Raw genomic sequence first — 22,713 nt, 5'->3', positions numbered from 1 at the left:
AAATACATAAAAGCTGAACAGGTCACAGTGCAATGTATATTGTGCTCCACTCCCAACACACACACACTGGAGGATATGAGGATCAAACCTGCTGTTGTTTTGTCAGAGAGTCTCTATCTCAAGGCCATCGTCCCCAGAGCTGAGCTGGCATGTAAGCTGTTAGCAAGATCCCCTTCTCAGCCAGCAGCTGCTGCTTGTAATGCATTACAGCTGATAAAGCCCCTCTCATCTCCTGCCAGGCTGCCTTGCTGGGAGAATCTGAAGATATAAAAAGTTTGCAAGAAAAGGCAGCAAAATTACAACTGTGCCATGGCTCTGGCAACAAGACTGGGATTTCCGTGGCATCGCCCTGGAACAGTGTGGACATATCCCAGGGGGATTTCTGAAAAAGAAGGAATGACAGAAAGCAGCTGTATGACCCGAGTGCATCTGGGCCAGCCAACAGCATCGATATAGAGAACATGCTGTGCTTTTCCCTGGAATAGATACACTTGCGAGGAAAACATCTCCAGTGTTGGAAGAATGTCTTCATGGCAGCATGTTTCTGGATCAATCTACAGATCTCGGGGCACTTCTCTGAACACACTCCTTTGAACCTGCAAAAGTAGATTTCTTAATTTCTTTCCAAGTCGTACTGTAGTACTTTTCAAAAACATGTCTTAAAAATGATTCTTGAAAAGATCTCATGTGGTAGCGAGGGTGAGCTCCCTCTGTAGCGCGTGTTTAAAAAACTAAAAACCAGAGTCGCAGTTGAAAATAAAAACACTTTATTATTCTGTAAAAGAACAATCCCAGATTGCCAGCAAACACTCGAAATTAAACCAAAAAAAATATACAACCGAAAGAATTAAAAATGAGAGCAAAGGACTTTGTAAGACGGCACACACATCTAAGACACGACACAGAAGAAATTAAACGGCACGGACAGGTTTCCAACATGAAAATATTTACAGAACGAACACGTAAGGAAAGGAAAGCAAGTCTAGACGGCAGAATGAGTATTTACTCAAAAAAGTGCTTTGGAATATATATATATAGTTAATCCCAGTGTATCGTTTTCAAGCCGAGAAAAAAAAAACTAGGTGAACAATTTTGACTTTCTGCTAATTCATTTTTTGTTTCGGTAAAAACACCAAACCCTGTTACAAGCTCCACTCCAGTGTTTTTTAATAGTTTGAGCTCAAATTTGGCAGGTAAGCTTTTGAAGACAAACAAAGGCTATGACAGCTTCTGAACTTCATATTGTGTTTTAATACATATTATATATACTAGTGCATCAAAGGATGTTTAAAGTGACTCCTCCGTGGCCACAAACACAAAGGACCCACAATAACCGAACGAGTCATGAGTGTGAGTAAATGCTGCTATTGATGCTGAGGGGGGAATATTTTTAGGAGCGTGTGCCAGATGAAAGAAAACTTCCTCCGTGCCACAACAGAAAGCTCTTTAAAGGAGGTGTAGCTGATCAAAAGCTCTCTCTCACCAGGCCCTGACTGTGTCTCCAGTGTACGTGTGCATGTTTCTCAAAAATGACCCCATGCCATGGAGTAAGGCAAAACACATTACAAATAATGGTCAGATCATTGTGTTTTGCAGAAGTGTTCAAGCCCATGACTTGCAACCTGCAGGGATGCTCGTCAAGCAGCAGAGATAGCTAAAGTGATCTTTTTGAGTTCAGCCTGCTGACCTGGGTGTTCAAATTGTTGCGATTCCCTATGAGTCTCTGAGATGCTAGAAGGCAGAAGCTATCTGCAGAGTGATATTCTACTATACATCTCAGAGATGCTAAAAAAAAAGTCTCGAGCATCTCCGATACTGGCAGCACACTCCTGAACTTGGATAGCTTTCACCTGTCTGGCCAACAAACTAACACGTGTGGAATCTTAGCCTTCCATTCATGCGACCTCTATTCTTCTCTGCTACAACAGATGATCAGAAAGACAGTAAATTAGCTCTCCAGAAATACAAGACTGGTGCTGATCTGAAAACAAAGGTGCCTGAAATCTGCTTCCGTTTCAGAGAACGCTGAAACAGCTGGGCCCAGGACTCCTGATGCCCCATTCTCAGCTGGGACAGACCTGCTGCTTCACAGGCAGCCCATGCTAAGGGACCTTGCAGCAGAAACATGACAACTATTTGTTCAGCTTGAGCAGACAGTTCACCACCGGGAGCCCTCCTACAGTCTTAAACATCTGGGACTGTTAAGAACTTTGCCACGGGATCTACACAGCAATAAAAATGTCTGCTATGTCTAAAGCCCTGTTGTTGAATACTGTCTGCAGATTGAAGCAGTGCAAGAATGGGAATAATTGGCTCTTTAGAACATAAAATGTGTTAATCAATTATCTAGATGTAGAAATCAAACATCAGGTGATGCCTTACAATGCTTCTGGTTTCTTATACACCAGGTTTTCCTTAATCTATAATCATTTTAGGAGTGGCACCTTTTCAGACGTACATTTTGCTGATATGCAAATGGTGTAATCAAAAATAATACAGTCCATTATTATTATATTTTTTCCATTTTTTTTCATTTCCTTAATACACAGAAGCGGCATTCTTCTAGCTAGCTGTAAATACTTCTCAGGGCCTACTCACCTGCAGAGCAATGGTTTTACAACAGAACTGTTGGTACTGACGCACAGTGGGTTCAAGCAGCACAACAGCAAACATAAAACTCAAGATGTGTCAGTAGAGGCTTATGCTTGTGATGACAGAAGGCACTGGCTACACGCAACGCAAACGCCCGACAGTGCCTGGCCATGAGGACGCCAACACACTCGGATAACTCTAGCGATTTGGGATTGTGTCTGCAAAACCAAGACACTAAGTCTAAGAACATCTTCTGGGAAGCAGAACCAAAGACTACCGACTCCTGCAGCCTGTGAGAGGGCTTCGATTCACTCCACTCCGAAATATTAAGAAGAGAAAATGCCACAGTAAAGTGTTTTCATATCTGCCTCAAGCGCAGTCCAAGTAGATCACATCAGCAGCTGATTTCAGTGGCTGGGGGGGGTCAGGTAAGGGCCGGGGGGGAGTGGTAAAGAGAGTGGGGGGCCACAGCTCGCCCCTCACCCTTGCACAGGTCATGCAAGGTGCTAAGATCAGAGCTGATGACTAACCCATAGATGAATCTATAGACAGCAGTTCATACAGACAAGCCCTCCACAGAAGACTACAGAACTATGTACAGGTATACAGCGGCAGGCCTGGCGGTGCACGGTTCCCCTGTTCTCCAGTGGAGATCTCCGCCAACAGAGGCACAGGGAACACAGCTCAGCCACAGCCACCTCGGCCGACGCCCCCCCCCCACCCCCAGCCTCACACACCCACTTTCCTTTTTCTCTTCCTCCTGTACAAGCTTCAGACAAGTGCAGCATAGCTTCTAACCTAACCACGCTAACGCGGCGGGGAGGTGGAAAGACGCCAAGACCTATTACAAGAAAGGTAAACTGCGGACATGTGACGACCTTTGGTAAGCAATGGTATCGAGGGCTGCATACCAGTCTTTTTTTTTTTTTTTTTTGCTCCTTCTGAAAACCAACGCAGAACAACAGGGCCACTCAAACTGACTGGGAGCCTCAGGCAGGGGGGCGGGTCTCGTGTTCTTCCACTCCAGCCTGCTCGAGGGGGAGATGCCTGCAGGCCACACCACACAAGAGGATGCTGGGTATTCCGGGTCTCCTAGGCAACCTGAATCCCTGTGCCCCACACAACACGAGGAGCACATCAACATTCCCCTGGGAGTGTGTCTCTCAACGCATAATGCTGTCCCATATTAGGAGAGAGATTTCTTTCCCCACTGGGAATCTGGCTGTATCACTGCCAGTTTTCTCCGCCGTCCGAAATGACCTTTTCCCTCCTCGTCTCCTTGCCGGCCTGCAGCCTTCAGGACCAGGTACAGATTTTTTTCCTTTTCTTCAAGCTGTTGCAGAGTTCCTCCAAGTGCTTGTACTTCTCCCTTCGTTTCATTCCTTTTCAGGACGAGTCGGTTTTAAAGCAACGCACTTGTGCTTCGTTGAGTTGTTTTTCTGGAAAAAAAGAAACACGAAAAAAAACTCTGGAACAAAACAAAAAAGAAAAACTAAGCGGGAAGAAGAGCATTTCTCTCCTCCCTCCCCCCCCCCCGCCTTTTCTTTTTTCTCCTTGCGAAAGAAAAAAAAAATCACTTCCCCTCCTTTCTGCCGCTACAAAACGATTTTCGCAAACAAAAGGGGTAAAGAAAGCCCAGGCGGCCATCCTCACTTCTTCCTGTCCTTGTGCTTGCGCTCCTGTTTGCGCGCCTGCTCGGCGGCCAGGCTGCGCGGGATGAGCAGGACGCTCCCGTCGCTACCGTACTGGAGCGCGTAGTCGCTGGCGGGGTAGGGGCGGCCGTGCTCGTCCCGCAGGCTCGAGAAGACCTCCTGGTACAGGCTGTGCACCTTCTGCTTCATCTGGCGGATGGAGCGCATGAACTCCATCTTCTCCTTCAGCAGCCGCGTCTTGTCGCGGCGCAGCTCCTCCACGCCGTGCTCCAGGTTCAGGATGGTGTCCAGCTTGCGCTTGCGGCAGTTCTGAGCCGCCATCTTGTTCTTGCCCCGGCGCCGGATGTCCCGGACCAGGGCCAGCTGGGCCTCGCTCAGGTGGTGCTTGGCCAGCAGCTCGTTGAACTCCTCCACGGGCAGGTTGATGATCTTGTCGTTGGAGAAGGGGATCTTCATGGCGCGGGCCCGCCTCTCGTCGCGGCTCGACTGCTTGTCCAGGAGGTCCTGCGGCGGCTGGTGCTGGGGCTTCTCCCGGGACGGCTTCTTCCCCGCGCCCGCTGCCTGGGGCTTCTCGGCATGGGAGGACAGGGGCAAGTTGTAGGTGTGGTTGTGGCTGACGTGCTCCAGGTGGGGCAGCTGGTGGAACAGGGCCGGGTCTTGGTAGCTCATGCGGCAGAACTTGCTGTATTCGGGCTGGTAGCCTCCCACGGCGCCCTCCTCCAGGTCCGCGACGGCCTCGGAGTCAGTGCTGTAGCCCACGGCCCCTTCCTCCGAGAAGGAGACGGAGGCAGAGGAGGAGGACGAAGAGGAGGAGGTCTCGGAGCTGCTAGGGGAGACTGGGCTGTGGCTGGAGTCCAGAGACAGACCGGAGTCGGAGTCCAGTTCCTCCTCTAGCTGGGAGGCCTGTGCTTGGCTGAAGCCCTCCTCCATGGCCAGGTCCAGAAGGCTTATCTCATCCAGCATGGCCTCCTCCAGGAGACCGCCCAGCGGGTCCGGCATGGCCGGCTCCAAGGTGCTGTTGCCCGTGCCATTGAGCGCTGGCGGGAGGAAGATGCCTGTGAGGTTGGTGGCGCCGAAGGTGGAGTTGACGTCAGTGGAGTTGCTGGAAGAGAGGCTCAGGAGGGCGGATGGCTGGCCGGGGGCCTCCAGGGAGCAGCCGCTGTCCAGATCAGGGCTGAAGAAGGCCGGGAAGTCCTGGCTGCAGCTTGGCAGGGAGGCCTGGTGGAGACTCACGTCCTGGTGAATGGGGGTGGGGCTGGAGAGGCCAAAACTCTCCACAGATCCGGTGTCCATCCCACTGCTGTTGCCACTGGAGCTGGTGTTTCCGTTGAGATAAGAAGAATCGGTCACGCTGTTCACCTCCATGTCCTGTAGCCGGTGTGAAAACAGAGGAATAACCATCAGAGGTAGCTCCAGAATTTCCACTACAGAGCCGCTTCAATTAGCATTTACTAACGTAAGACTAATAAGGACACTCACATGTATGTTTATAAAGGCAATTTATTACAGCAACCATGAAACACATACTCATGCCAGCTGGACATGTGATGTTTACAATGAGCCAGTCACCCATGAGCCTTTATTCTGAGTTTAATCTGCAGGAATTAACAGAGGGACTGTCATTGAAGCACGCACACAATCTTTCCGAACTGACTGTGACAGGAGCCAGCCTTAACAATGGCTCACTGCCTTGTCCACTTGCCTATATTGTTTAAAGTGTAAAAAACAGTATTTTATGGCCTGGAGAGGGAAAGCTAGAAGAGAAAGAGAAAACATGCCCCAAAAACCCTTTCTAAACTCTAAACTCAAGATCACAGTTCAGGACGAGGAGGGGCCATATGACACACTTGCACTCATTTGCACTGCCCATCAATCCGATTTGTCTTCAGGATAAAGGCGACTGAGACACAGACCTGTAGCTCCATGATGGCCATGATGTCCTGCCACTGCTGCTCCAGGTCCAGAGGGGCGTCAGTCTCGGGCAGGAGGGGGGACAGCAGTGGGCCCTGCGAGGTGGATGGGCCCACTTCATGCACCTCAGGGGTCACCGAGCCTGGGAACTGAACAGATGGACACACAGGTCAGCACTCATTCTCTGTTACCCCACAGTAAGAGCACCGAACCCCCGACCTACAACATAACTGAGCTTATATGATCAAGACTACAATATTTTGAAATATCTGCTTTGCAGAGGCGGAACAGTGCAATAGCAAGGGACTGAAGTGCACGTGTATGAAAAGTGTACTGCAGAGATAAATATTACCCAGTTCCTTGGCTGTTTCTTAAGTCTTCAATGACAATAGAATCATTAACTGCCTGAAGATGGCAATTCACTAAAGGAAACCAGAGAGTGTGCAGGACATAGGAGAGATTTCACACGAACAAACATGCACACATTCCCCATCTGAACAGCCTCACAGCACACTACAGCAGGCACCTAGTCTGTGTGATCCCCACCAGAGGAGGATTTACAAAATACTAACTACAGGAGTGTGAATAAATGTGACCCTCAGGCCTTATGCATTACAAATGTGACTTTGCTGTATGCAAAGCTATATAGATTACCGAAAAACATGTTTAGATATTTTAAAGGAAGAAATATGTCACACCTGTAAATCTCTCTTTTTTATGCCTACTGTTCCTATTTCATCGGGGATTATGAATGGACTTGGAGGGAACAGCATATAAAAGTGCAGGTAGTTTACACCATGAGCTTCAGGCACGCGTGAGTTCTGCTCATAGCGTCCCGTTACCTCAGCCTCGTCTCCAAATGGGAAGGTGGCCTCCAGCAGCCTGAGGCACTCCTGCAGGGACAGTGTGGTCTGGTCACCAAGGCCCGGCAGCTGAGGACAGGACACAGAGACATGGGCGTTGAGCTGCCAGGGGAGAGGGATGGCACTGCATCCAACACAGAACAGCATCCCACTTCAAAGGACAGCACCTCACTTAAAATGGAAAGTTCTAATAAATTCCTGTGACTCTGAATTCACGCTTGTATTTTACAGGCGGCACGTAACACAACTAAGGCACAGCTGAAAAAAAGAAAAGATGCTGCTTCCTGAAAGCTTCAGCCTTTTTGGAATCTGGATTTGTTTGTTTTGAGCGGTTTGCAACCTGTTTCTCTGCAAGCAGGCAGTCCATGGTTTGAGGAGGGCCTGCTGACACCTTCACAGACTCTGTAGAGAAGGCAGGAGGCTGCCAGAGTGACAGATTTTGGTTGCTTTGCTGAGAGCAGCAGGTCTGTGCCACAACGCAGGACAGCAGCACTGCAGACTTCAGACTTCGGCAGGGTTATGTGCTCATCGGGAAGGAGGGGTAGGCAGTTGTGCAGAGCGACAGAGCCAACACAGTGGTCCGTTTTGAGGCTTGGCAGACTGCTTCTGCACGAGGCGCCATTCCTGTACTCCAATATTTCCCACAAAGCACTGTGAAAACTGAAACAGCAGTAAAACTGAAACCATGGCCACATGAATGTGCAGGAATGTACCCGAGCTGTGAGCTTGGCCTACATAACAAAACAGCACACATCTCAGGAATAGATGACGCCCACCACATGCCAATAGCATCACTGAAATGTTTAAAATTTAGGATCTGTGTATCTTGTTTCACTATCAAACAGAAGAAATTATTTTATACTTTTGAATGTATCCAAAAGTACTAACAAAGTCACAGGAAGCATCTAACAGAATCAACCCGTGAGCTCGGAGTACAGTCCCACAGTGAATCCTGAAAGGTACAGGCAGCTCTTTGCCTTCTGCACATTTGCTGCAGGCCAAAAATTAAAAAAAAGATACAATAAATGCAGACAGGATCAATTATGAGGGGATGAAAGTGAGAGATGTTAGGCTCTCACTTTGTGTGTGGTTTCTACGATTTGATCAGCAGTACGGAAAAATAAAACTGAGACACCCACAGCCTCCAGCACTCTGCCATCCAGTCCCTTGAGATCATCACTCTGACAGGATAACGAGCATGGCATCGCCGTGCTGACGGACCAAGGGCGAGCTTGGCATCTCTGCCCTGAGGGAGTGCAAGTGCACTCCATTATGTGGGCTTTTGGAATAATTCATGTCAGCAAAGACAGAGTGAGGTGGACGCATTACTGGACAAACGAGAGAGACGTACAGAGGGATGGACAGAGAAAGAAGGGGGTAAGGAAAGTACTATTTTATGTGGGAAGTGCTTTAATACAAAGCCACTTACATTTGCACCCTCTTTCCAGAGCTGGGTGCCTGACTGCCCTCGAGGGCTTGAACCCAGAGCTCACCCCCCCCCCCACACAAGGCCTAAAGAAGAGAGAGCGACTGACGGATGTCAGGAAGGCACACCTGGCTGGGGATGCTCTCCCCGGTCTCGCCGTCCACCTGGGCGCGCGGCAGCGCCTCCTGCAGGTTGCGCCCGTTCCTCCAGCCCTCGCCCTCCTCGCCCCCCTCGGGCGGCTGCTTCGCCACCTCGCCGTCCTTCTGGCGGCTGCTGTAGTCGAAGACCTCGCGGCCCGCCCCCAGGTCCACGTCCTGCCGCCACAGGATGTCAATCAGGTCGATGTCCTGGAACGAGAGAGGCCGAGCCAGGCCCGTTAGCTCTTCGGCTGACGCGCGGCTGTCCTGAGGCCATTTTCGAATTGCAATTCTGAACGCAGGCGGCACAGTGGTGCAGCGGTCAGCGTCGGCACTGGGGGGCCTGGGTTCAACTCCAGAAATGGAAGCCATCTACGTGGAGTCAGTATGTGCGCCCTGTGTCCGGGTGGGTTTCCTCTCGCAGCCCAAAGGCACACAGGTTAATTGGCTTTTGGGAAAATTGGCCCAAGCTGTGAGTGAGTGAGAAGCATCTGTGTGTGCCCTGAGATGGACAGGTGTCCCGTCCAGGATGTGTCCTGCCTTACACCCACTATATGCGAGGACAGGCTCCACTGTGGACCTGGACTGGATGAAGCATGGATTCCGAATGCAGGCCCACACCGGCTTTTGAAACAGGCAGTCTGTGATGAGCAACATAATGCAGAGATTTGTACATCTGCTACAAACAGCTTGAGCCCTGAACCTCATTCACTGCAGTATGAAACATGTTTGTGGGAAAGAAGCTAAAATATGAACAGAAACAAAGGAGCCAAAAGAGCATGGTTTCCATAATATTGTTAAGCCCTGATGTCTTACACTGAACGTACACATGCTGGGGCCGGTAGCACTGAACGCAGTAAGTATTGAATTTCTACAGAGTTAAATATTAACCAGGGTTCTGACTTGGGAGTGTCGAGCTGTTTAGCACAAACAACCCTTAAAGTGAAGAAACACTTGACTGGCACACGAAGGGGAAGCTGAACTGATGGAGTTTTTATGAGCAGGTAAAGTGGTTCTGATCGTCTTGGGTGGGTCGAGAAGGTCCGAGAGCAATTTCAATTCACGCTACAGCTCACTGCAGACGGGGGGGGGAGGAAAGAGAAAAGCGAAAGGGATCCGGACAAGCCCACGTTGTTCTCCTCTGCAATGCCTCACTTGGCGCCTGGGGCCGCGTGCCTCGGGGTGCGGCCGCCGAGCCCCTCCGCGAGGCCAACGCCAACACCGCCCTGGGCACCCAGCCCAGGGGGCGTCACGGCCCGCTCCCCATTCCTGCCCTCCAACACCCGTGAGAAATCCATCTAACGCGCTGCCGCGTGCTCCACCGCCATGTGGCCTCAACTGGAAAACGACCTCATCTTCCCTCGGCGTCAGGAGGGCCGCGTGAGGGCAGAAACCACAGAAGCCAAGCAGGAGGCCCTGTAGGAGCTGACGCAGCTGATACCGTGGCGAACCAGAGGCATGCCCATACATGGGCTCAGAGAGCGCTCAGGGGACACTGCTGGAAACGCAGTCCACAATCGATTTTTACAGTCAGGTCTCATGAAACGGCACACTGAACCCCTCTGTCTGAGAGCACCGGGCTTCGCAGCCACATCGTTCGGAAAGAGTGAGCCAGCAGTCATCTCACCCTGCAACTCACAACTGGCAGCCCAGTGAAGCTCAGCAGCGTGAGCCTGGTCAGTACCTGCATGGTGGGGGAGGTGAGTCCCCATGACCTGTAAAGCACTTTGAGTAGAGTGTCCAGAAAAGCGCTATATAAGTGTAAGCAATTATTATTAGAGTGATTCTACATCTCAATTCCGCACCAGCTCAGAGTCTCTGGACACGTTCTGTCCTGTAGGACTGGGGTTCCCAGTCCCAGTCCTAGAGGGCCACACTCCCACAGGCTGATGGACCCGAACTCTCAGTTACACAAGTCTCAGAGGCCTTAATGGATGTAAGAATCAGATTAATCCAAATTGTTTGACTGCTCCTAAACATGTAGGAGGGCACCTTATAAACGTGCATGTCATAAGTCAAATGAAATCCCAAACTTTTGACCACAGAGTCCCCAGCGACTGCCACACCATAGGGCAAAGTATTCCTCAAGGTCCAATACAATTGAGAGGTCTGGTAGTTTCACCTGGGTTTTCATGATAAAGAAACTTGAGGTCTACACAGCAAGTTGATAAGTGTCCCAACAGCACTAATCCTGCAGGAAGCAAAACCCATCCTCTTTCCTCCAGGCTCTTGCAGACCATGGAAACATTCAGAAACACTTATTCAGAGCAACACAACAGCCACAACAGTGGGGTGTCAAATCTCAAACCCCCTCCTCACAAAACGGGGTGCAAAAATATCTTGTTTATATCACTAACCGCGGTAACTACAGTCTACAATCAGCAAAAACAGTCAAACTTACAATTCCAAGAGGTTTAATAACAGGTAAGAGAAAGTGATATCCAAACAGAAGGGCTGAAATTAAAAATACCGACCAGCCCCAGGCTGTGGACACTAGTCTGAGGTGGGAGGACTCCCGTTGTACCAACAGGGTACTTCACTCAGGAGGCTCCAGTTAAATACCCCGCGATCTAAAATGCACAAGTAGAAATTGCTTCTTTTTTTTTTACCAAAGAACAGCTAAGAACGTAAAAATACCCTTCTTTTCTATGACAGGAGGCAGCTGGAAGATGCTTTGGAACGAAGTTTCTGCCAAATGAATAAATGCAAACTTTTCTGTGCCGATGATGGAGGAATTTACAGCCGCATAAAGAACAAAATTAGGGGCAGGAAGGGGTCCAATGCTGTCGGGCCGAAGCTCGTGAACAGGAGGGCACCCGTGCCTACATCTACACTGTCGCCAACGTTTTTTCCCCTCTGCAGTCTTTTGCAAAACAAAATCAAATCCCAAACTTGCCGTTGCTCTGATTTCATATCGAATGACCCAACAGCCCTGCTGGACAGGTGCCCACCCTGCACGCCCCTCCGCTGCGCGTCTCGTCTTGGGGCCGAGGGCAGAACGCGGCGCGGGGGGGGGCAGAGCCGCGCAGCTGGGAACGGTCAGCTGAAAGGCGGGCGGGGGAGGGGCTGTTTACAAAGCCCAGGACATGTGCTGGCAGGGAGTAAACAAGCCAGGGGTTGCAAAACAGCGCGTGTGTGCACCCTGGAGTGCAGTCACCCCATCTTGTATTACAAGCCAGCAAATCCAAGGACACTCTATTCCTTCCCAGAGTGACTGACAGGTGGTTTTTGCAGATGTTCCTTCTAACTTTATAATAGGGCTTCACCAGAGAGCTCCATTCTCTGCCAGAACGTGGAAGGGGGTGGGGGGGGGAGGGAAGCACAATGCCAAAGATGTAATATTAAGAAGGTTACTGCCTGAACGTGCTCAGAGAAAGTTAAAACTCAATTTTCAGGCCTTGGCTCACCCTGTTCAATGAGGCTGTCGCTCTGCAGGACGTTTTCTCCTTACCCAGCATCTTCGAGCAGCCACGTTGATGAGCTTGTAATCTATACTAATGTACTTCATTGGATCTGTTTTTCTATCTACAGGAGAGAGGTTACTCACAAAATGGTAAAGGTGAAAAGAGTGCTTAATTTTTCCACTATGTCATTTTAGAAAAAAAAAACTGGCATGAAGCAGTCCAAGCTGTGAAAGCATCGGCAGCACAAGCCACAGCAACATGAGATTTTGTTACCAATTCATGACCTACAAGGACTTGAAAGTTTCACTGGCAGAAAAAGACTATGAACTCTGAACCTGGGCTTTCAAGAGGAGGAGCGAAAGGTTTTCCCTGCATGATGGACTGCAGAATCAAGGTGGACACTGGGGTCTAGGAGAGGTAATCTCCTAGAGAGACAGATGTGAATAGAGGCCTACAAAATATCAGCACCGCCACTCCTTACATTGTTTTACATAAATTCAGCCCATAAAAGATTCAAAGCATTTAGAAACTATACCATATCCTTGACTGCTTCCGGACTTATTGATTGCAATGGGAGGCAGGGAAGTCTTTGTTCAAACAAAACAAAATGCAGCTTTGGCCATCACACAACAGATGAACTGCGTCAGTCTTGCAGCAAAACGTTTAATAGCTAAAAAAAAAAAGAAAGTTTAAGCTAATTCCTAGTTAAGTTAAGAGAGCGGTCACAAGGCTGAGAAAACGCCACACGTGTGCATGATTCTTTCATTTATACATATATTTGACAAAACATGCACATCAACAACCAGTCACAGACGGGCCAGGCAGAACGCGCTGGTAGCGGTGGCGATGGGAGCTGCCAGGAACAGCAGCCAGCTCACAAGAGGCACAGCGGCCAGCTCACAAGAGGAAGGACTCTGGTCTCCGCTGGGGGGCGCCGATCTGCCAGGCCACGGCCTGCGTCAGGGCCACACCGCAAGGAGAGCCACCCACAGCGGCCGGCAGGGAACCGCCCAACCCTTCCCGGTCCAGAGCACATTGCCAGGATTCAGCGGGCAGAGGAACTGCAGGAATGCAAAGGCTAGAAAGCCAAGGAATTATCAGCCAGGCCGCCGAGCACCGAGTCACGGATAAGACCTGGCTGGACGGGCAGAATGAAAACCTCTCAACAACACTGTACAACTGCCCAGCCTGGAAGAGCGCAACAAGGCGTCTCAACAGGTTTAAAGTACAAGCAAAACGCCTTTAGAATGACAAGGAAAATAGCTTCAGTGCCCTCAAAAAAAAAAAAATCACACTGCAATTGTTTTCAATTACTGAAGGTTATTTTCGGAAGCGGCTGCAGAATTAGATGAACAAAGTAAGACGGTGAACTCAGTCAGGCGCGAGTGACAAGACACAGGCCAGCAGAGCTGTGGCAGTTCGGCATCATTAAGACGGAGCAGCAGTGCTGCATCAGGTGCAGACAGCAGATGGGCTGTGCGCCTGGTGCCACCGAGGCAGGAGATCTGGCCAGATGCAGCTCATGATTGAGTTTATTGATCCCTGTCAGTGCAAATAACCCCGCCGACTGTAAGAGGTACACTGCCCAGGCTCCATTAGGAGCTGGAGAGGCAAGAGGTGGTAGGTGGGGTAGAAAGCTTCCTAAAAAGCTTCCTGTAAAAAAAAAGGGAGCGAACGGCAGTAGCTCCTCTTTCACGAAGTCATTCTGAGAATAAGAGAGTTTCAGCTTCGCAGGCTGCATGATGCAAAATCCATCTTGATTTACACACGGGCTCTACAAACCTGAGAGGTCAGAGCGAACAGCAGCTGTGATTCGTGCTGGGGCTTGCGAACCATCTGCACCCCTGCAATGAAACCGGAGGATGTAGCCAGGGGACTTTTTATTTTTTGCCAGGGCAGACTCGTCTCAGGCCTGGAAACAGAAAGCGGTGGCCTTATTTTTTTTTTCTTGAACACCTGTTTATCTTGCGGATAAACGCTGCAGTGGAGCACAGTGATTCACAAGCCCCGCCGCCATGAGTCACTCTCCTGTATCTGGTGCACACACACACACACACACACACACACACACACACACACACACACACACACACACACACACACTGCTGCCCTCCCCCGTCCAGGCAACCAGCTTCACAGGCCAGTAGCTCATAGCGCACTGGCTGGCACACGAACGGGCACAGGCTGCCCAGAAGCCCCAAGGTCTGGGAGGATCTCTAATCTAGGAAACCACTGCAGTAATCAGGCTTGTTGGAGAACACTCCTAGAAGTCAACGTGCTTTTCTCAGCAGCTAAAGCCGAATTCTGTCTTCTTAAAAAAAGTTAGACAACAGGGGATGTTATGGGAGGGGAAAAATGAAGCCGAGAGGACAGTTTCTAGTATGGAAACGAACATATTTACCTGCTGCCGGTGACATTTGTGGAAACGAGCATAAAACTGTCACATCAGTCGATCGAATGGAGGCGACACTGAATTCTGGCTACTCCCTACTAGCAGTCTAAACACGTACGGTACAGCATGGTAGACTCCCAGCTCTACAGCACGGCACTGCCCTGTGCCCCCCTCCTGCTGACCGCCGAGACCCCAGGCCAGCGCCGAAACGAAACCCAGCTTGGCCGGCAGGCTCCGGCCACTCTGCCCCAACTGTGGACTGGTCACCATCCCACACAGCGGACGCTGAGAGTCACGGGACTGAAGAGCTACTAATAGGGAGAGAAACTGTTTCTTGCGGGACCTAGTTGCAATTGTAATGCTTTTTTTAGCCCCATTACTCTCAATTTAAAACTATCTCAAGGAGAATACATTTTTCATTTAGAACTGAGGATTCCAGCTCTTCTTGAATGCTGGAATCTGCCCAGACTGCAGAAGGAACCTCCACTTCTGTACACAAGGGCTGGGCTTTTCCCTCTCATGCTTGTTTTACGGTGCTCTGGACCAGGAAGGGTGCAGCACATCGCCAGGACTCAGGGCCAGAGGAGCTGCTGCTGCCCCGCCCTCTCTCGTTCTGGCTGAAGCAGTGTGGAGACAAAGGCCCCCAGCCCCGCCCTGACACTGGGCACTGCTGGGCCAGAACTGGACAGACTGCAAAGGCTGGGGTTCCCCCAACTGACGCAACGGTTACCGCCAGCGGAAAAGCTCCCAGATCAGGACCATACAGGGGCCTCGCGGCTCAGGTGCACCAGTGGAGAAGGGACACTAGGAACTCCACACTGGCAAACGGTGCTCACCCGAAAGATTCACTGAACAAACAAGAAACCAAGTACTACATGTCGGACCACAAAATGCCTTTAGTCATGCCTTGCAGCAGAGATCATTCTCGTCTGTGGAAAACTACAGTGCTGCCTGGCTGTGCCAGAGCTCCAGCTCGCAATCCAAACTCCAGAGAGGAGACCGGCAAGTCCCTGGCTGGCAGCACAGGGCTCTTTATCCTTGGCACCAGCTGCATTTCTCCTGGAGCGCACTGATCTCCGCTATGAGCAGCCTGTGCAGGCTGAACTTACTACCGTTCGTTTCTCTAAGTTTGTACTTAGATTTATCAATGAGCAGTCAGAGACGGGGGGACCCTGGTCAATGTAAAGAAGCCTCCAGCTATATTATATATATATACACTGTATATATGCACACTGTACTATTTGAGCTACAAAGTCACTCCACTGATTAAATAAACAATCATAAAATAAAAGACCCACCACAAAAATGACGGATAGAAGCCTCCAGTAAAAATGACGCCACTTCATTGCAAAAGGTTTTTACGAACCACACCCCTCTTCTCATAATAAGACGGGGGTGTAAGCATGACTCAAGAAGGCAGATAAGAGCATGTGCATTTATTTATTATTGTCTGTAACAAAACCTAGATCTGCAAGAGCAAACTAAAAACCACAGCCAGGGTTGGCGACTACAGTAACCCCACCTGCTGCCTGCGGATGAGCTCAAGAATGCCCTTTGACCTTTTTCCACCCACAGGCTCTCCTCCAGTGCTCAGCTGCTGTCTGCAGGGGACAGACAGGAAGCGAAGCTCGGGGCTGGGCATGGGGGAAAGACACTGCAGCGCCAACTTGCCAGCATCACTCACAGCCCAGACAGGCATCTACTGTGTTTGTCATGGAGACAGTCTGTAATTAGACTCTCTGTTTCTAACACCCTCCCTGCCTCACTGCCACCCACGCTGAAGACAGGACACCAAGTGCAGTGCCAGTGTCTGCTGTCCGGGTAGCAACGGCCTCCTGTTAAAAAAAAAAACACAGCAGCCCCACAGAGCTAATAAAGACCCAGCACAAGGTGGGGAGGTCATCTTCTAGTTCAGGACTGCTCGTCTAGGCATGGGACAGTTCCAGGCCTGTACTCGTTTAAGTGCAATTGCCTTGAAACTAGAAATGTGAAATGCTTGAGTTTTCAAAACAATGAATCACGAAGACCAAACTGAGAATCCCTATGACCACAATTACATTAGATTTGCAAAAAGAAAAAGCCGAGTTTGGTTTCGGTTAAGAACAACAAACTAGAGACTGATTCCTCTCTGCCCAGATGTCCACTTAAAAATAAATACAGGGAAACAAACATTCTCAGTTACAGAACATCATATGTGGGGTTTTCTGTCAGCAAGCTGAAAACTGAAACAGCCTTAGCTGTAACAGAGACGTCTGGGAATGCAGTCACAAACAAGAGAGGGAAGACTGAGAAGCATGTCTCCACTCAATGACACCTGGAGGACACAAACAGGCTGGTGTTAATCCTCCTGCCAGCCCAGACCGAAGCCGGAGAGATCCCCCGCTGCGTGTGCCAGCCGGACACTTTCATCAGCACGGTGTGGGCATGCTGGCACAGCTGGGAGAGGCAGGACCAGGCGGCCACATGGGGCCGTCCGCGTGTGTGTGTGTGTGTGTGCGGAGAGCTATTTCTGCACGCATTTCTCCGGGTCACAAAAACACATGCCTTAGGGACACATGACACACAAGCACAGCAGAGATTCCAGACACCGGGCCTGCTATAAGAAGACAGCGAGAATGGCACAGTGGGGAATGAGCTGCTTGCGCTGGCCCTAGACAATCCCCAAGATAGCCCTGTTTCCGGACAGAGGAACAAAGCCTCAGATAAGCACCAACTTCCCACTGTGCACTGCAGAAAGAGCAACTCATTTCTTACTTGCCTTCACCCCCAAGATCTAAGTGCACAAGTCAAGTCGTTCATGATCAACAGAGCAAGCGGGGGGGAGCAAAACAATCTGAATAAAACTGGGTAAAAAAAAGAAGGGCGTTTTGATCACAAATTCCCATCTTCTCCTTGAGTACTACACCATCCCACTCCTTACTGGCGAAACAAGGGGAATCTCCCCTATCAAAGCTCCAGTGTGCCCCCTGGAGCGGCTGGGAGAAGAGGGGCTTCACCCAGGAGCAGGAAAGATGGGAGCAACCCGCTCAAAAGAACCGTGTGCACAAACCCAGCTGAATGCTATCGCTCCCCTCGGTCAAAAACAAAAACACACCATTTTTTGGACAATGAAGAGGAACGGCCTGGAACGCCCTGGTTCAGCAGTGCTCCCCTTGTTCCAGCCCCCCCTGCTTTGGGATCAGAATGGGTGCTGGGTGTGACAAACACTCTGGCTGGAACTGCAAGCTTGCGAAACTCGGCCTCGGCCCGGTCTAGCCAGATTTTTCACAAGGCAGGAGCCCTTCTTCCAGATCTTTAAAAGTATATGTTAGAAAAATAAGTATGTTGGGGTAGGAATGCTCAGAACAACAGCATCATTTCTAGGGGTGTGGCTCTGTATAGCACACCATGATGGAAGTATGGACAAGAAAGCAAAGGGCAGAATCAATAGAGACACGTAAAGGCTTATTAGATGATGTTCCATCTTGGCCACTGACTGAGCAAGATCTTTGACATCTTTCTCCCCTATCAGACAGAAAAGACTAAAATAATAATAATAACTGCTTACACTTATATTGCGCTTTTCTGGACACTCCACTCAGAGCACTTTACAGGTAATGGGGATCCCCTCCACCTGTGTGCTTCCCAACCTGGATGATGCTCCAGTCCGCTCCCCACACATCAGCTCTCAGTGGGGAGGAGGAGCAGAGTGATGAAGCCAGTTCAGAGACGGGGGTTATTAGGAGGCCATGACTGGTAAGGGCCAATGGGAAATTTGGCCAGGACACCGGGGTTACACCCCTACTCTTTTCGAGAAACGCCCTGGGATTGAGAGTTTTTGAGAACAAAATGAGAATCTGGTCCCGATCTGGTCAAACACGGCAAACCGAGATCCTCTTCTGAATGGCCGTGAGCATCTTGGGACCGACGAATAATACATTATGCTACATGCCGCCGCTGGGTTTAAAAAGCTGCGGATTGGTGAGTTGCTCTTGTAGAGAGGGAGCCTGGCGGAGCACATTTTACGTGCATGTGAATACAGGGACTGCACAAACCTGAAAACCTGACATTTCAGATACAACGACAGAGAGGAGCCGCAGTGTGTGTGTGTGCTTGGCTTGGAGGAGTTTTTAAAACGGCCAAAGGGCTACGCGTTACGGACAGGGCGGCGGCGTACCTCTTTGGTCAGGTCGTCCCCGCCGTCCCCCTCGCCGCGCCCGCCCCCCTCGCCCTCCTCGCCTTCCTGGGGGGCCACGGCGCCCAGGCTCTCCTCGGCCCCCGCCAGGCCGTAGCCGGACCCCGGCGGCGGGCCCTCGCCCCTCATGGCCGAGCCCTCGGGGTTCCCCACGTCCTCCAGCCCGCCGCCATTGTCCAGGGCGATGCCCGGGCTGGACTGCCCCGCGCTGCCCACGCCCTCGGGGTCGCGGTGGACCAGCCAGGTGCTGAGCTCGGTGCTGGGCACCAGGAAGCGGTCCAGCGCGCGGACCTCGCTCAGCAGGCGGCGGGCGGTGAAGTAGTCGTCGAGGTCGATGCTCTTGGGGTGGATGCCATAGCCATCCAGAGTGTTCCTGAGGTTGTGGAACTGGGTCTGCGTGTAGGCCGAGCTGGGGCCCAGGATGATCTCCCGCAGCGGGGGCAGCTGGGAGCTCAGGTAGCTGTCCACATCCACGCGCACCCCGATGAGGCTCAGCAAGATGGTGAACTGGATCAGGCCCTCCGTGAAGTATTTTTTCAGGTAAAGCATTTCTTTGCAACCGGACAAGATGGAGGAGAGGGGAAGAAAAAAAAAAAGGGGGGGGAGGGGGGAAGAGAGGGAAAAAAAAAAAAAAAGGAGGCCGAATCCGCTTGCCGCTACGACCCCGTGGCTGGGCGCTCCCCTCTGCTCTTCTTCCGGAAGAAGCCCGGGTGGGGATACGGGGGGGAAGGCCTGGTGGAGAGGAGGCAGGAGTTCTGACTTCTTCTCCCCGCCCCCTCCGCCCACACGCCGTCGGAGGGAACAGGAAAGCGCGAGAAGCCGCAGAGAGGCGCTGGGCGTTTCCTCTTTCTCCCCCGCTGGCCAGCGAGTGGTCAGTGTCCGAGGGACGGTCGCCTGGTCCGCAGTCCGGGAGCGAGCGAGCGAGCGAGGGCGAGGCAGCGGGTCGGTCACCAGCAGGGCTGTGCTGGAGCGCGGGTCCGGTCCGTCCGTGGGCTCTTCTCGCACCTGGGTACAAAAGGGCCACAAAGACACCAGAGCTGTTACGGTTGTTGTTTATTATTATAGCGCAGGGGGATCGCACCAGCGAGCGGTTTCTCTGGGGCCTTGATCTGAAGCGGGGGCTCCCACACTCGGCCCCACCTTGGATCACCGGCCCCTGAACCGATCCGAGACGTTTCAATGGAATATTCCGTTGCTAGTCACAAGTCTGGGATTTTATTTCACTTACAAAACACAACGGTTAAAGCTCCAGTGTGTTTAAGCGCTGGGGGGGGAGGGGGACTGCTCAAATGAATCTTATTATTATAACGTCAGAGAGGCTGGATTGTGTAATCGAGGGCTTGGCTGGAACAAAACCCAACAGGCGTGTGGGTCACACGGGGACAGGCTTGGGAACCCCTGCTGTGGATCTGGAGTCTTCTCCCAGCGGGCAGGTCAAGAGCTCCCCAGTGAGGCAGATTAGCCCCTTAACAAGACCCAGCAAACCCGCAAGACGCTCCTTTTTTTTTTTTTAATCGATAGAATTTAACGTTCATTTGAGGTGCAACAGCAGCTCGGCCACAGGAGGCTCCTGTTGCCACGGGCAACGGCGGACTAGACAACAAAACAGCCCCCCCGGCAGGCACGTTGCACTGGACACCGGGCCGCGAGGCGTCGGGTTACACTGCCAAAAACACGAGTGTCCGCGGGGTCAGGTCTTCATTTCGCAACTGCGCTTAGAAACTAACTCCCCCTCCTCCTCCTCCTCCCACTGAGGGGTTGCAATTTTAAAAAGAAATGACTGAAACGCTTTTCATGTCCCACCCTTTTCACTCGCAAACCTATGCAAAGGCACGTGTTTGTGAAGTTCCCTCCATGAGCAAAGGAATAGTCCTTCTAAACGAAAGGGCAACAGTTTCCTCTCGAGTCCGATTCCCACGCCGGCTCAGAGCAGCGGTGCGCTGACCTACTTTGTCAAAGTGGGGGAGACGCGGCGGCGGTTGAACTGGCGGGGTGATGTAATCCGCCCGTTTCCCGGGAAATAGCCGGCCTTCTCCCGCCGGCACCCAGCCCAGCCCCCCTCTAACTGCACTTAGCCTACACAACCTGTCGGGACCGCGGGGTACACAAACGATTGTTAACGTGACACGGCCTGGGTGGGGGATGCATATTTACTAGCGATCAGCTGACTGTAGACCACGCGAGTATTTAAAGAGCAAACACCACGATAAACCGATTGTCAACGCCAGGGTTGTCCTACTTACTCTCGCAAGCCAAGCAAGATACATGAAACGTTTGTCACACTGTCACATCTCAAATCGGCCTCTTATTCTGGGAGCACCTGACTTCCCCGCACCCCACCCGTGACGGCTCCACGCTCAGACAGAACCAACCCGACGCTTTACACGATTCGCGTCGCCTCGGGTCGCAGATAAAACTTCTAGAACTTGTTAAAAGCCCAGAGTTTCACTTCACCAAGCTCGTCTCCAATGCCTGAGCTAGAAATGTAGATTACTTTCTATTTCGTTAACTTTCGTAATCGGATTAGTATATAACAGACACGTGCTCATCTACTGTACCAAGATGTATTTTGTAATATTAAGAATTCATGTCCATGTCCGTGAATTTCAATCATTCACTAGATATGCCTACGAATTTAAGTCATACATTCAAACATTTCTGGGGCTCATACTACACAATTTAACATTTGCAGCTAAAATAGGTATTAGCTTTTACTAAATGTATTCACCGTTAAGCCACTGCACCGAATGGGCAAGACTATCAATACTGCCAGTGCGTCATCTAGCTTTTATATTATGACAAGGAAACAAAAAACATTTATCGACACCCGCTTGCTCATGAGGGATGAAATGTTCAAGAATCGAACCCAATCCGTGGATGTTATTAACAATAACTGAAAGGAAATTATTAAAAAGCAATAACTGGACTTCCTCCACAGCAAAGACAGCTGACCACTCTTCATCCGCACGGATTCATGAATACCTTGTTAAGGTCTTTTAAGTTTTGCAACTGGAAATAAATCCTTCTTTGCTCTCCCAGGAAAGGCAGTGGCCATACAAAGCTCTTCTTGCACCAAAACAGAAAAACGAAGAAACCAGCAATATCGGTCACAAGATCCGAGGGATGGAGTGCTTTTGCTCAACGAGGTAGATCCCAATTTCAAATGTCTGTTCAATAACAGTTTCTGAAAAGCTAGATATTAGTCGATCAACCTTTAAAAAATGGCCAATAATGTAATATTATTTCGAAAGGTCTCTCTGGCCTTTCGAAAAAACGAAACCCCGTCTCCAGTCGGCTGATTCCGCAACTGTCCCGTCCCGTCTGGCTTGTGTCATAAAGTTACCGAGGTTGTAATGAAGGTGAAAAATGCGAGAACGAAAATTTATAAGGTTTCTCTTACATGTCTTCCCCTCCCAAAGTGACGTTACCAGCTCCGTTACTTTCCTTCTTCCCTGTGCCCCCCTCCTCCTCCTCCTAAATAACCCTCCCCACCAGCCGTCCCGTACTCGAAACTGACAAAAATACGAGCGTGGCCGCCCTCGTCGCAAACACCAACACAAACCAGGAAGTGCCCAGCCGGCAGACTTCCGCTATCGCTACCTCGGCAACAACGCTTAGCAACAAGTGGTGCCATGGTGACTGACACCCCAGACAGCCAATTGAAATCCAAGAAAGAAGCCCACGCGCCGGACTCTCCCTCTGACCGGCCAATGGAGATCGGATGGGGGCAGGCCGCTGTGGTTATGGGAGAGGGAAGTAGAGGGAGGCAATAGGAGTGAGTTATTTTCTTTAGCTGTCTGTTACAAACACAAAGCAATAAATTTGGCTTCAAGCATTTTATCTAAAACCCTTCTTTAGATGAGAAAAGCGAACCCAACACTTGACAATTTCCTGAACACCAACACGGTAACTAACACAGGCTTTTCCTTCACCATTTAGGAGTGGTAACTGAACTGTAAATCTTTTGCGTCAAAACCTCCGATACTTACAGTGTGTTGATTTTGACAGTCCGTGCTCTGGCAAGATACAAAACCGAGTCCTTGAATTCGCTATCCGCTCGTAGACGTATTTCCTTTCCTATTTAATGTCGGCTAATGTTGATATTTGTCTCGCCGTCTACTACTCAGGCCCATCGTGACTTGCAAAAAATGTTCTGCTACTA

The 22,713-nt window shown here is 50.6% G+C and overlaps 2 protein-coding genes across 4 annotated transcripts in view; both read right to left on the bottom strand.

Annotated features, from left to right (window-relative positions):
- Window positions 1–750: 750 nt before the first annotated feature.
- nfe2l1b (nfe2 like bZIP transcription factor 1b) lies at window positions 751–22,711 on the bottom strand. Of its 3 annotated transcripts, none has more exons than XM_088623051.1 (6): window positions 22,541–22,711; window positions 18,534–19,556; window positions 8,573–8,791; window positions 6,998–7,087; window positions 6,158–6,304; window positions 751–5,612 (listed from the first exon to the last, which is right to left on the bottom strand). In XM_088623051.1, exons 2-6 carry the CDS (start codon window positions 19,098–19,100, stop codon window positions 4,242–4,244), a joined length of 2,394 nt encoding a protein of 797 aa, XP_088479177.1. In that variant the 5' UTR covers window positions 19,101–19,556; window positions 22,541–22,711; the 3' UTR covers window positions 751–4,241. The 3 variants fall into 3 exon arrangements, with proteins under 3 accessions (XP_088479177.1, XP_088479178.1, XP_088479179.1); XM_088623052.1 differs by lacking the exon at window positions 22,541–22,711 and adding an exon at window positions 21,952–22,114; XM_088623053.1 differs by lacking the exon at window positions 22,541–22,711 and adding an exon at window positions 21,534–21,945.
- The window catches only part of pdk2a (pyruvate dehydrogenase kinase 2a), a 195,083-nt gene continuing 173,120 nt past the window's right edge, over window positions 751–22,713 (bottom strand). The window contains exon 12 of the mRNA XM_088623057.1: window positions 751–3,533. The gene's annotated coding sequence lies outside the window, so the exon portion shown is untranslated. The remainder of the gene's footprint in view (window positions 3,534–22,713) is intronic.

Source organism: Lepisosteus platostomus, chromosome 28 (assembly GCF_059453375.1).
Source record: "Lepisosteus platostomus isolate fLepPlt1 chromosome 28, fLepPlt1.hap1, whole genome shotgun sequence".
Taxonomy (NCBI): Eukaryota; Metazoa; Chordata; class Actinopteri; order Semionotiformes; family Lepisosteidae; genus Lepisosteus; species Lepisosteus platostomus.
The sequence above is the reverse complement of the archived record's forward strand: the minus strand, read 5'-3'. Positions and strand labels throughout refer to the sequence as shown.